General features: G+C 52.9%; 2 protein-coding genes across 3 annotated transcripts in view; both read left to right on the top strand.

Moving 5' to 3' along the window:
- RPTOR (regulatory associated protein of MTOR complex 1) overlaps nucleotides 1–6,437 on the top strand; it is a 135,754-nt gene extending 129,317 nt beyond the window's left edge. For both annotated transcript variants that reach the window (XM_032199470.1, XM_032199469.1), the window contains 3 exons: nucleotides 1,643–1,759; nucleotides 2,332–2,461; nucleotides 3,939–6,437. In XM_032199470.1, coding sequence (XP_032055361.1) covers nucleotides 1,643–1,759; nucleotides 2,332–2,461; nucleotides 3,939–4,007 — 316 coding nt within the window. In that variant the 3' untranslated portion in view covers nucleotides 4,008–6,437. The remainder of the gene's footprint in view (nucleotides 1–1,642; nucleotides 1,760–2,331; nucleotides 2,462–3,938) is intronic.
- Nucleotides 6,438–8,300: 1,863 nt separating this feature from the next.
- On the top strand, nucleotides 8,301–12,221 carry CHMP6 (charged multivesicular body protein 6). The gene is made up of 8 exons (XM_032199471.1): nucleotides 8,301–8,405; nucleotides 8,516–8,625; nucleotides 9,060–9,147; nucleotides 9,650–9,736; nucleotides 9,850–9,915; nucleotides 10,190–10,270; nucleotides 10,845–10,899; nucleotides 11,892–12,221. Exons 1-8 carry the CDS (start codon nucleotides 8,343–8,345, stop codon nucleotides 11,942–11,944), a joined length of 603 nt encoding a protein of 200 aa, XP_032055362.1. The 5' UTR covers nucleotides 8,301–8,342; the 3' UTR covers nucleotides 11,945–12,221.
- The last annotated feature ends 457 nt before the right edge of the window (nucleotides 12,222–12,678 follow it).

Here is a 12,678-nt window from a genome sequence, read left to right as displayed (position 1 = left end):
TCAGTTTATCCCAGTTCACCGTCCTTTGGTTGACAGCAAGGTTCAAAAAAAACAAAAAACAACAAATGTTAGGATGTAAGAGGGCCTGGCATAACTATTTCCCAAAAAAGAACTTCAAGGCGTTGTATTGCTTGTGGAGTAATTCTCTGAATCGTAGAGAAACTTTTCATCCAGACCAGGGATAGGAGTTTGCAATACAAGCTGGGTGATTCAGACCTGGATTCTGTTTCTCTCCATCGTTCAGCAGTGGTTCACTGCATTGTCTGAAAAGGTCCTTAAACACCGGAATATCCTGCTTTAGTAGTTAGCTGTTGTTGACTTGTTGATGACCGTTACTGTTCATTTGGGTTGTGCTTTCTTAAAACCATGTTCTCATAAGTAGTCCCGTCGTCACAGAATTTCATTTCCATTTTAAAGCTCTTACGTGGTCTTCTGATATGTTCTGAACCATTTTCAATCGCATTGAGGTTCAAAACTTTAAATGAATTTCCTGTATATTTGATCTCTCTCAAATAATGTTTCTATCCAGTCTTTAGGAATGAAATCAGCCCAAAGTTTAATTTGTTTTGGATTTAATTATGTGGCAGCTGGAGTTGCAGCTTCTTATAATGATATAAGTAACCCTGTATAACAGCCTTTTGATTGCTATTAGATATTCCAGAGGTGAAGAAACGGAAGGCAATGTGCTTCTTAATGCTTTCAGATGTTCTTAACTCTGTAGTTGGACGTGGTCATCTTGTCGTACTACTTGGAAAAAATGTTTTAAAGTTGTATTGCCAAAAGCCTTCCTTCTGCTGCCAGTAGAGTAAGGTCAGATGAGTTGGCGCTGCCTTTAGTTTCCGTAAGATTTCTCTGGGTCTTTCCCTACACCAGTCTCTTCTAAGAAGCGCGGAAGAGCAGATGTATCACAGCAAACCTTCAGCCCTCTGTTCCAGGGCTATAGGGGAAGATGCATCCTCTTCTCTTCCAACAGATGTGATTCTGCTGATGTATTTCAGAGACATCAATTAACAACGAGGAGTCATTTGTGAAATGCACTTTGAAAAGTGCTTCATCTCCTAAGCGCGGTATCTTGTCACTGCCATTATTGCCTTCCCCCCTGTCTTTTCCCTGATAAAGTCGTTGATAGGATTGACATATCGCCCGAGTGTTAAGCAACATTTGTTACGCCTGGTCCACAGAGTGCTTTGGACAGCAAGAACATGCGGCTGCGCCCAGGCATTCGGCATAATAGATCGTACCAGCAGATCCCATCTGGTTACAGTTCGCTAACACAATTTCCTACTGTGAAAAGGAGAAGGAATTTGGTTCTGACGTGTAGCTTAGTGTATTGGGTATGACATAACAGTAAAGGCACTTGCACTCAGTGATGGGCTGTAAGTGATAAAAGTACTAATGGATCGCTCCTGAGGGCAGCGGCAGGCTGTTTGCACAGCTCTTAACGCTTTGTGGATGGTACCAAATAAAAGTGACATCAGTGGAAATTCAGCTGCGCTGATAGAGAAGGCAAAGGTGCGTGTCTTCTCTGCCCTAATTTCCTGAATCAGGTGGTCAGCTCGCAGACAGGCACACGGCTCAGTTCCCTGGGCTTTAGGATCTGCTCCGGGTACAGCCTGACATTGTGAAACTCCTGTGTTGGCAGTGTGAACGGAGACGTGCGGTTCTTCGACCCCCGGATGCCAGAGTCCATGAAGGTCCTTCAGATAGTCAAAGGGCTGACGGCTCTTGACATTCACCCACAAGCCAACTTCTTTGCGTGGTAAGTTCCAGTTTCACCTCCTGCATCTCTGGAGTGGAAAGAGAGGACAAATTGTCTCTGCAGACATCGTTCGTGTTTTTTGTTGTTTTAACCTCACCATAAAAAGTGCAGTTTCGCTCCCATGTTTGCAGTTTGGGTATTTTAGCCCTGCCATGCCTTAGGGCATCCCACTGCCAGCAGTGATGGCGTGCTGTCTCTCACTCCCATGTCAGGTCCCTGTATAAATTCAGCGTGTGTGTGTTTGGGCACGGAGCAGGGGACCAGCACCCAGTCCACAGCCAGGAGTCCTGGAGGTTGCAGGGGGTCTGCTTCCAGGGGGTGCCTACATCAGCTTTCCATGTTTTCTTTTTGTCACACACTGTAACAGGGGCTGTGATTCCAGCCTTTCTGCAAATCTCTCTGTGCTGAGGTTGCCATGGTACAGCTGAAGTCGATCTCACTGCTTGTAAGAGCTCCTTGCACACTAGCCTGATGAGCTGAGGTCTCCCCAGCTGAAAAAGGGGCTGTGGGCAACAATATTGGTGTTCCCACAACGTTGTTAATGACACCGTGTTCTCTTCATTCCTTTCCAGTGGCTCAATGAATCAGTTCACTGCAATCTACAATGGAAATGGGGAGCTGATCAACAATATCAAATACTACGATGGTTTTATGGGACAAAGAGTTGGAGCCATCAGCTGCCTGGCTTTCCATCCTCACTGGGTCTGTATTCTCTTTTGGGATTTTGGAATTTGCATTTCTTATTTAAAGGTGGTGTTGGATGAGGGAAAGGCGCAGAGACTCCCCCAGCACGGAGAGGTGCTGTCCCAGCTCAGTTTTCTGAAGGCCCTTTGAGCCTGCTTTCTAGCCCGAGTCCTTCCTTGCTCATCCTCCAGCCTGTTCTGGGTGCCACCAGTGCTGATGTCCCAGCTGCTGAGCCCTTTTGACCTGTGGGGCAGCTTGGCATACTGATCCCATCACTCTGGGTCTGCCGCCTGGTGTAGCTCTGTCTCTTGCCACAGAAATCCTCCAAGGTGAATTTGCCTGGAGCTGAGTGGAGAGGTGCAGTCTCTCACTTCCAGCGTGCCAAATGTTGTGTGCTTATTTATCCCGTGCCTCCGTTCTTGTAGACAGTAGGCTCACCCTTGTGTCTCGGGGCTGCTTTTACACTGTTGCTTATGTAAGGCTGTAGGAAGACCTAATGCTGTGCAGCAGAAAAACTGTCAAAAAAAAAGAGAAAACTTAAAGGCTTACAAGCTGATAAAGTCTGGGATAAAACAGAGTAAAAAGGAAATTTCTGAGTATAGGTGAGGTGGCTCTGCAGTCAGTTGTTAGAGAATCTGTTTGCTACTTAATTAGGAGGCGGGTGCCCATCTGCATTACAGACTGCTGCTCACACAGAGAAGAGAATAAGAGAAAGGAGATTGAGAAACCAATTGAAAACCGATGTGAATGGGTAGGAAAAACAGGAGGAGAAGGCATTTAGGGAGAGGGTTTTATTAGAAACCTGCCAATCAGAACATAAATACTTCATATGTGATGGGAACAGCAGTGGGAATGATGAAGGGCCTGGAGGAGAGGAGGGAAGAGCAGTGCCATCTTCGGGTGTGGTATTAGCTGGGCAGGCAGAAGGAAAGCTGGTTTTCTGCAAAGGTTGCACACATTTTACATCCTAAAGGGAATGGGGTTTAAAGGGGAGCTTATCTCCCCTTTGCTGTTGAAAGGTCACTTTGCAGAAAGCTCAGTGGTGATTTTGCTGTCCTACAGTTTGGGGGACGAAGGAAGAAGTGGCTGATGATTTGAAATGTTTTGTTCTTTAAGTGAGCACACAAACCCTATCCAGCCCGGGTCTCCACGGCCGGGATCGTGCCTGGGCCTCCTGGAAGAGGGCATGTTAATTTTCAGTCCAGGCGACTGTTCCTAACTAGCAGATCTGCAGTCGTTTGGAAAAACTGCGCTAGGTGTTGGCAACGAACAGTCCCCATCATTTATTCCGCCGGCTGAAATGGGCACAGAGCTCGCTGCGACAGTGTAGGTCCTGGCAAAATGTCGTCAGAGCTGCGTTGGCAGATGCACTTAGGAGTTTTCCAGCATCTGGGTGTTACTGCTGCAAATGTCACCCGTTACCATCTTCCCCGCGACGTGCCTCTCATTACTGCAGAACACCTGGATGTTTATCCCTGGTTTGCTCTTTCCACAGCCTCATCTGGCAGTCGGAAGCAATGACTACTACATCTCGGTGTACTCAGTGGAGAAGCGGATCAGATAACGGCTCGTGGCAGCGTCACCGGAGAAGGGAGTCCCAGCGGGCAGGGCCGTGTCTCACCTATAATGTACATAGTGAAATTATCGACTTGAATGTTTAGTGTTGGCTGCTGCTGCAACCTGTAACTTGAACTTTTTTTTTTCTGACTTAGCTACTGATGATTTTGACAAGGGGAAGAGAGACAATCTCCTATTTTTTTTTTTTCAGCTGTATCCTCTAAAAGCTACAGAAAAGGAACATTTTATTTTTGTTTCCAGTGGTTGGCTTCTCTGTTAGGAACACGGCTCCTGAGCTCTGGACTGGATGAGGCGGTACCCTTGAAAAGGGCTTTTTGTTTTAGTCTTTGTTTCCATGTTCTGCTGGAGCGTAGGTTGCTTTGAGGTCTGAAGTCAGGACTCGCCTACAGCTCTGTGCGTCCGAGCTGACCACGGGACCCCTCCAGCTGCTGCCTCCCCCGTGCCAAACAGCAACTCCTCTGGCAGGGCAGCGAGACTCAAGCTGCCCACCTGCAGAACCATGCGCCGGCTCCTGTGCCACCTGAGGTGGGCAGGGGAGGCAGGGACACGTCCCCTCTGCGTGAACTTTATCCTCTCTGCAGTTCCCCTCCAGTGGAAGTAGAGACAGAGGACGACTTGGTGGCAAGGGATGGCAGGGATCCTGAGGAAAGTGGCTCGAGGAGGTGACGGGAGCAGAGCGGGATGCCACCATACCATGAGGGTGCACGTGGAGGAAAGAGGGAAGGAAGAGCGTGAGCATCTCTGTCAGCCCAGCAAGTCGCTGAAGTCACCACTTTCCACCCAAGCACGTGGTGCTGGTGCAGGCTGGGCTGTCTCTGTCACTGTCACTTCTGCAGTCGCTGCCCTGCCCGCAGTGAACTCCGCAAACACGTTTGATAACCTGGAAACTGCCCAGCCAGCAGGGGAGGCTGCGGGTTCAAGCCACACGCTTTCATCTCGCTCCAACGTGCTAATATTCAGCAAGGTGACGGACACGAGTATTTGTGCACTTTGTGGCTGGGTGCCTGCAGCTACACACACTGCGTGCGTGGCTGTGGCTTGTCTGTGTGTCCCTGCAAGGACTGGGCGTGTAACCAGCCACACGTGATCTGAGCACAAGAGAATCACTAAAGGGGGAAGGCAGCAGGTCTTCCTGCTTAGAGCAAACCAGCTTTATCCCAGCTACCCAGGGGAAAGGCAGCTCCATTATCGGCACCTTCCGAGTCTGTATGATGAATGTTTCTGTCCCTTGAAGTCCATGATGTGTCTGGAGGTCACTGTGGGGAAGAGGTAGGCAAAGCCAAAGGGCAGGTTTCTTTCAAGTGCTGCTGTGGTGCAATTTAGCTGCCCAAGAACAGAACTTGCGCTTGTGCAAAAATCACTGCATTGACAAAGGTAGGCTTCCGAAATCCTAAAGTCCACGGTTTTTCTTCTGGCCAAGACACTGGGTCTGCAGGCTCCCAGCAAACTGTGCCAGCAACGAGGCTGACGGTGGTGGACATACAAATGAGGGAAGGGCTGAGAAATGCTCTCATACTGTGCGGATGGTGGCTTTACCTTTGCCACGGCACCTGTGGAGTGGATCTGACCCAGCACCGCTCCGCATGTACCAGATAACCCCGTTCCCTGCACGTCGAGGCAGCTGGGCCGTGCAGGGTTAGAGGAATTGGCCCGGTTGCTATTCCAGCGTTGCTGCAGGGAAGCTGACGATGAAACGCCGTGTGCACATCTGGAAATTCATTTGGCGAGGCTCCATGAACGGTGGAGGCAGAGAGAAGCCAAAAGCTGGGCGCTGCGTCCTTACCCGTCAGCACCGCTGCTGTCCCCCCCGTAGCAGGGAGGCAGAGGGCCACCAGGATGATGGATCAAAGGCTTTAAACTTGAGGAAATACTACCTAGAAGTCCACTTTTGAGTTACCAAAAGTTAATTATGGTCTAACAGAGCTGTGCCTCTTCCTGACCCACTGAGCTGCTCCTGTGCTGCTCCAGCCTGTCCCAGCGGTACGCGCCCCCAGCCTGCGGCCACCCTGCGCGCCCCGCGCCACCGGGGCCAGCAGCGGGCTTCGGGCAGGCGTGGGGGCGGTTTGGGATCTACACGTAACCGATTAACATACACAGCTTAAAAAACAAACGATAGATTTTTAACTTGTATCAGTGTATTTGTCAAAGGAACAAGAAATACCTGGCAAGATGGGGGGGGTGCACAGTGGGAAGCTGCTGCTCCTCACCAGCGTTCCCGGGTGCCCCGCCAGCCGGCGCAGCCAGGAGATGGGTTTTTAACTAACTGGGCCTGTTTAGCTTTCATCTAAGCGTGTGTGTGGGCTGTATTTTCACAGGTCTGACGCAGAGATTCAATCATGAAGTTTAACCAAGGATCTGGAGAGCATCCTACCTAAAAGTTCACTTATCTCTATTTATTTTACAAAAACAAAAAAAATATTAAAAAAAAATAAAAAACAGAACACAATTGTAATGTGAGAGTAAAACAATTACAAACAAATAAATGGTTAATAAAAAATAAATGCAGAAATACTTCAGTCTGAGGATCACTTTCTGGGGCGGAGGTGGGGAGGGGCAGTGCCACAGGGGCGAGAGGCCGGGAGCCGTGTCCAACAGCTGAGTTATGTTTTTAGGCAGCACGCTGCATGATTTGGGGCTGTTTGCACACAAAGAGGCCGCTTACACGCCGAGATCCTGGGCAAAAGAGATTTGCACAAGCCCAGGTCACTGCTTCTGAGCCGCTAGGGATTTGCTGGTGTAAATCCCTGCAGCTGGGGCTGGTGGTGGAGCCAGGGGGCAGCATCAGGAGGTTTTGGGGGGGCTTCGCTCCTTATGTTTGAGGGGTGCTCACGTCGTTGCCTCTGGCTGCTGCTCTGGGCTTGCAGCAGCGGGGAAGCGAGAGCCAGATCCTCGTGGCCTCCAGAGGTGAAAACGTCTTTGGGAACATCGGGTGGTGCAGAACGAGACGATGGATGATTTGGGGAGAAAATGCAGCGGCGAAAAAGGGGCATTTTGTACTGTGTTGTCTCACAAATCCCAGTGGTCTAACCAAGCTCAGATCACCTCGGGGAGCGCCGTACGGCGGGCACCCCGCGACCAAAACCCACCACGGCCAGCACGGCAGCGCCATGAGAGGGGCACAGCACCAGGCCCCGAGGTATGCACGCCCTGGGGGGCTCCGAATTGCAGGGCCCTGGGATCGGACATGGGGACGTGGAGCCTCAGGGACGTGCTGGTGGATCTCTGAGGCTCTGACACACGTGGAGGGCGCTGCCTGCTCTGGGCGGAGAACGGGGATGGGGCCCCCTTTGTCCCTACCCCAGGACCCCCCCACTCTCCCCACAGCTGCCCCTGCCCCAGCACACCTCCTCTCACACCCCCAGTGCCTTTATTGCCCCACGCTCTGCCCTACAGCCCCCATTCCCTACAGTCCCCCGTCCCTTTAGTCCCCATCCCACATACCCCCGTTCCCCACCGTTCCCCCACCCCCTACAACCACCATCCCATACACCCCATGCTCCATAGCCCCCTTTCCCTACAGCCCCCCCAATGCTGCCCCATCCCCTACAGCCTCCCCCATCCCTCCCCTATACCCCACCACCCCCTGAATGCTTTGTCCCACAAACCCCCCCATAAAGGGGGCACCCCTTCTCCCATAACCCCCCATCCCCTATAGCCACTAACCCTATATCCCCACCCCCTATGGCCACCAACCCCTACACCCCCCCTCTATAACCCCATTCCTCTTTTATAACCCCCCCCTCTCTACTCTCCATCCCCTATACCCCCACCATCCCCTACACCCCCCCACCACCCCCTATTCCCTACAAGCCCCATCCCCTGTACCCCAGTACCCTATAACCTCCCCCGTCCCCCTGCCCCATACCCCACCCCCTCCACACCCCCATCCCCTACAGACCCCCCCTTACACCCCCATTCCCTACATCTCCCCATCCCCTACAGCCCCTCCCCAACACCCCCTATTTCCTACAGACCCCCCTCATCCCCTACAGCCCCCCCTTACACCCCCATCCCCTATACCCCCTCCCCAACACCCCCCATCCCCTACAGACCCCCCCACTAGACCCCCATCCCCTACACCCCCTCCCCAGCATCCCCTATTTCCTACAGCCCTCCCCCATCCCCTACAGCCCCCCCCACCCCCCCCCCGGCTCCCTCCGCGCCCCGCTACCGCCCCCCCGCGGCCCCCTCTCCCCTCTCCGCCTCTCGCTTTCCGCGGGGCCGGGCCCTGCGCGGCCGCCGTCGGGGGGCGGAGGCCGAGGGGGAGGCCGGGGCCGGGGCCGCCCGGGGCCGGGCCGAGGCCGGGACCGGGACCGGGGCCATGGGGAACCTGTTCGGGAGGAAGCGGCGGAGCCGCGTCACGGAGCAGGACAAGGCCGTGCTGGTAACGAGGGGGGGGAAGGCGGTGAGGGCTGGGCCCCGTGAGGCGGCGGCGGCTGCCCCTGCCCCTGCCCCGGGCCCGGCCCTGAGGCGCGTCCCGCCGTGTCCCTGCAGCAGCTGAAGCAGCAGCGCGACAAACTGAGGCAGTACCAGAAGCGGATCAGCCTCAACATGGAGCGGGAGCGAGCCCTGGCCCGGCAGCTGCTGAAGGAGGGCAAGAAGGAGTGAGTGGGGCCGCTGGGGGGGGGGCTTGGGGGTGCTTCTCCAGCTGGGCCCAGCCCCTGAGGGCCCGGCTGGGGTCTGGGGGGCCGCACGGTGACACCCCCAGCACGGTGACACCCCCAGCACAATAAAGCCCCCGTCCCCACCAAGCACAGGTGCTAAGTCGCCAGTTTATGCTCGATTAATTGGCTCACCCTTATTCATGGGAACAGCTCAGAGGTCACGTTTAATTTTCACGTTTGTTTCTCCTCTTTTGGACAAAAAAACGTAAAATGAGTGGTGTTTAAATGAGTACCGTCACCTAAAGCGGCCTCTTTAGGCTTGTCTGCTTCCTTCTCTGCTGAGTTGTCCTGCTCTCCCTTCCCCCAGAAAAGCCCTGCTCTTATCCCCTTTGCTCCCCTCTGTGCTGAGTTGTCCTGCTCTTCTTGTCCCCCAGAAAAGCCCTGCTCTTGCTGAAGAAGAAGCGCTACCAAGAGCAGCTCCTGGACAGGACGGATAACCAGATCAGCAACTTGGAGCGCATGGTGAGCGACAGCCTCCAGCCAACACCTCCTGCTGGGGGCAGAGTCCTGTGCCCAACGCACAGCGCGCTGAGATCAGCCTCGTGCCACGGCTCCTCTCTAATGAATCAGCGTGAGCTTGGTTTGAGTCTGTATTGCAGGCTCCGTGTTAAATACAAGTGTAGTGAGTTAGTAAAACTTGAGGCACAGTGCAGGCAGCTGTAGTAGAAACTTCCTCTGGCTCGTCTTGGGACCTTGGTTTTGGGAACAGATGTATTTGTTCTGGTGTGGTCAGCGAAACTACAGCCTCAGCGTAGGTTGCCAGCTGGAGAGCCAGAAAAAGGCCTGCTGGATATGCAGCTGCCTGTGTTAAAAGTTTTCCTATGCATGTTTCATGCTGCTGGTGTAATTGAAGTCTCTGTTGGGGCTCTTGACTCTCTTTTCCTTGCATTTCTCTGGGAACCTTGGGAGTCTGTGCCCGGGCTGTGACAGCTGGTGGTGCATCCCCCTCTCCTTCCTGTTTCAGGTCCAGGACATCGAGTTCACCCAGATCGAAATGAAGGTCATCGAGGGTCTGAAAATAGGCAACGAGTGTCTGAACAAGATGCACCAGGTACGTGTGAGCGGCTCAGCTGAGTGTTGCTTTGCCTCGGACTAGGCAGGGTCCTGGGTGTTGGCAGCTGGCTCCCTGCGGGCCTCGTTTACACACGAATTTTGTCTCTTCAGGTTATGTCAATAGAAGAAGTGGAAAGAATAATAGGCGAAACCCAAGATGCTGTGGAGTACCAGAGGGTACGTACTGTGTGCGTGAGCAGCTGTGAGCAGAGGCAGCCTGCCACGCAGAATTCCTCTGGCGTGCGGTGTGTTCCCAGCCTTATTTAACAGGCAGTCGGGCTGGGAATTGAATCTCAGTTGCCTGCAGAAAAATTAGGCTTGTTAGTTTTCAGAGTACCCCTTCAGCCGGTGTTTGTGTTGATTTCCCACATCCACGTGTCCCGCTCTAAGCCACAGAACTGCTTCTGTGCATCGTTTTTGACTGGAGCGTGTCTTTTCCTCACTTTTGTAGCAAATCGACGAGCTACTGGCTGGCAGCCTGACTGAGGAGGATGAAGATGCCATTCTAGAAGAATTAAATACTATTACTCAGGTAGGATTAACCTGATGTTCTTATTATTTGCAGCGTGCGTTTCCAGGCAGCTGTTTGCAATAGGGGAATGTCTTTTCACCACTCGTGACAGCTTGTCTTCTGCTACAGATCAGTTATACCCGTTTGTGCCTAATTCCCATGTCAGCAAAGACTAAGCTAATTGCTCCATACGCAGGGGTCATTTAAAATGGGATGATTTTAAGGGTTGTACTTGCATTTGCGAACTGTTACAGTCAGCTGGTCTCTGTTCTTACTGGAGAGCTATTCCACTTCAGTAGGTGAAGATCTTGAAAGTCCTGGGTCGTGCTCAGATAAAGCAGTGTCCGTTATCACTCCCACCCATCTCTGTGCTGCCCGTGGCTCCAAACACTGGCTTGGTTTGGCTTCACTTACTGGGCAGTGCTGGAACCCGTAACCCTTCCCGCAGTTCTGGGGGCAGATGTCAGTTTGTCTGTGAAGTCTCTTTTATTCCTGTCCTGTTCCCAGTCTTGGCACAGAACTGGGGTGCAGGGGTCTGGGACCACCGCCTGGCGTGTGGGGTGTGTGCCATGTGTCCTCTTCCATGTTCTTGCAGGAACAGCTGGAGCTTCCAGAAGTTCCTTCTGAGCCACTCCCGACAGAGGTCGCAGGTACGCTTTCATTTTGGTTCTGTGCAATGCTTGGAGACCCTCTCCTTACTCTAAGTGGCTCTGACAAACCCCTTCTTGCTGAACCTTTGCCTTAAGAGGCCTCAAGGCCCCAGTCCCTTTCTGTTAGTCAGCATTTAGTCATTCTGGAAGGGTTTCCCCTTGTGTGGCTTGCACCTGCCGCTCCCAAGTCACGCTCTGGACCCGCTGGTGGGCTGCCAGCTGTGGTGTGTCACGGTGTGAAGCTCCACGAGGGATTCCTTCCCTGACCCTCTGCTTCATCCAAAACTTGACCGGTTCCCTGCACGTCAACACAGCGTGCAAGGACAACATTTAGTGACCACGGATAGCAGCATTCACACTGGGGGAAAAAAAAGGAGGAGGAAAAAAGATCTCAGTGAGATTCGTGATGGTTTGAAGCTCTGGTGACCTTCCTTCAGCTGAACACAGTGGTTCTGAGCTGGCTGGGTGGGGGTTGCTGGAGCCCCAGGACTCCAGACCTGCTGGAGCGTGAGCTCTGCAGACAGGGTTGTTTAGTCGTAGTGCTTGTTTACTGACCACAGCTCAGTTGTCATCTCTGCACGTTGGCCACAGGACGGCCAAATAAAATACGAGCTGCCCTTGCAGCGTGCAGCTGGCTGAGCCTGCTTTAGGTTGGTGTCGGGCTGAAGGGGAGGGAGGCAGAGCTTGCCCACCCCCTGCCCTCTGAGGAATCTCTTGCTGTTCCAGATCTGTTTCTCTGGGCTGGGAGCTAGCTGAGGTTGTGTCGGGTACATTCTGAAACTTTTAATTCTTGAAGTGCTGTGAAAAAGATGGGCAAACGGGGTTATGTGGAATCATTTATAATGAACACTTACAGCTCAGTAACTTTCCAGGCACTGTGAGCATTTGTTGCTCCGTTGAGACGTGGAATGAGAGCCTTAGTTCTTCCTCAGGAGATGATTCTGGAGATTGTGTTCTCTGTTTCTGTAACAAGTCTCTTTTTTCCTCCACAGAACCAACACCAATCAAGAACAGGCCAAAACCAGAGCTTGTGGCAGCATCCTAACTCCCACTCCTGGGGATTCCCCCATCACTTTCACCCAGGACAGTTTGCCATCCCAGCCTGTGCTGGGAACAAGCACTGCCTCGGCAGCATCCCAGCTGTGCTGGGCGGATTGCGGAGCAGGATTCCCTGCGCAGGGTGGGGAGCCTCAGCTGGTTGATTATTGCTCTTGTATCAAGATTATTTTCTAGTGCTTTCTTTTTTTGTAACTTAAATTCTGAACTCACTCAGCTGCGCTGTCTCGGGATTAAATAACAACTCTCAAACTTCCGAAGCCAAATGCTTTCTTAGGTTTGCTTGGTTTGGTTTCAGTTGTAAATCTGCCTTTGCTCGGACAGAATCCCCAATGAGCCCTCCTGACCTTTCTGGTGTCCGCACGCCTCTGTCCCTCTGCTTCTCCCCTTCTGTTCTGTCTGTGGAAGTGCTGCCGGTGTTTCTTGTCCTCCCCTAGATCTGCCAGGGACGAGCAGGGACCCGTGGGGCCCCGTAGGCAGGGGCTGGGTGCAGGCAGCCGGGGGGAGGCAGCAAAGCCTCCGTGCTGCAGCTGGAAATGGTCCTGGCAGCTCGTGCAAAACCAGCAGACGTGAGGGTGCTTCACTGGGGCGAAGCTAGGAGAGATTACTTGTTTTGCCTGCAGCAGCTCTCCTTGAGAGGGACAAAACCACCCTGTGAGGTGAGGAGCTGCTCCCTGGGCGTGAGTCAGAGGCAGCTGGTAAGGATTCCCATTCAGATCCCGC

The sequence above is a fragment of the Aythya fuligula genome, chromosome 18, assembly GCF_009819795.1.
Source record: "Aythya fuligula isolate bAytFul2 chromosome 18, bAytFul2.pri, whole genome shotgun sequence".
Taxonomy (NCBI): domain Eukaryota; kingdom Metazoa; phylum Chordata; class Aves; order Anseriformes; family Anatidae; genus Aythya; species Aythya fuligula.
Note: the sequence above shows the minus strand (reverse complement) of the source record. Positions and strands in the feature narration are given on the sequence as shown.

What these genes read in the sequence shown, in the direction of transcription:
- CHMP6 (XM_032199471.1), top strand. Translation starts at nt 8,343, where the DNA reads ATGGGGAACCTGTTCGGGAGGAAGCGGCGGAGCCGCGTCACGGAGCAG. An exon ending in AGCAGGACAAGGCCGTGCTG is followed by an intron (nt 8,406 to 8,515) that starts GTAACGAGGGGG and finishes GTGTCCCTGCAG; the next exon opens with CAGCTGAAGCAGCAGCGCGA. An exon ending in ATGCTGTGGAGTACCAGAGG is followed by an intron (nt 9,916 to 10,189) that starts GTACGTACTGTG and finishes TCACTTTTGTAG; the next exon opens with CAAATCGACGAGCTACTGGC.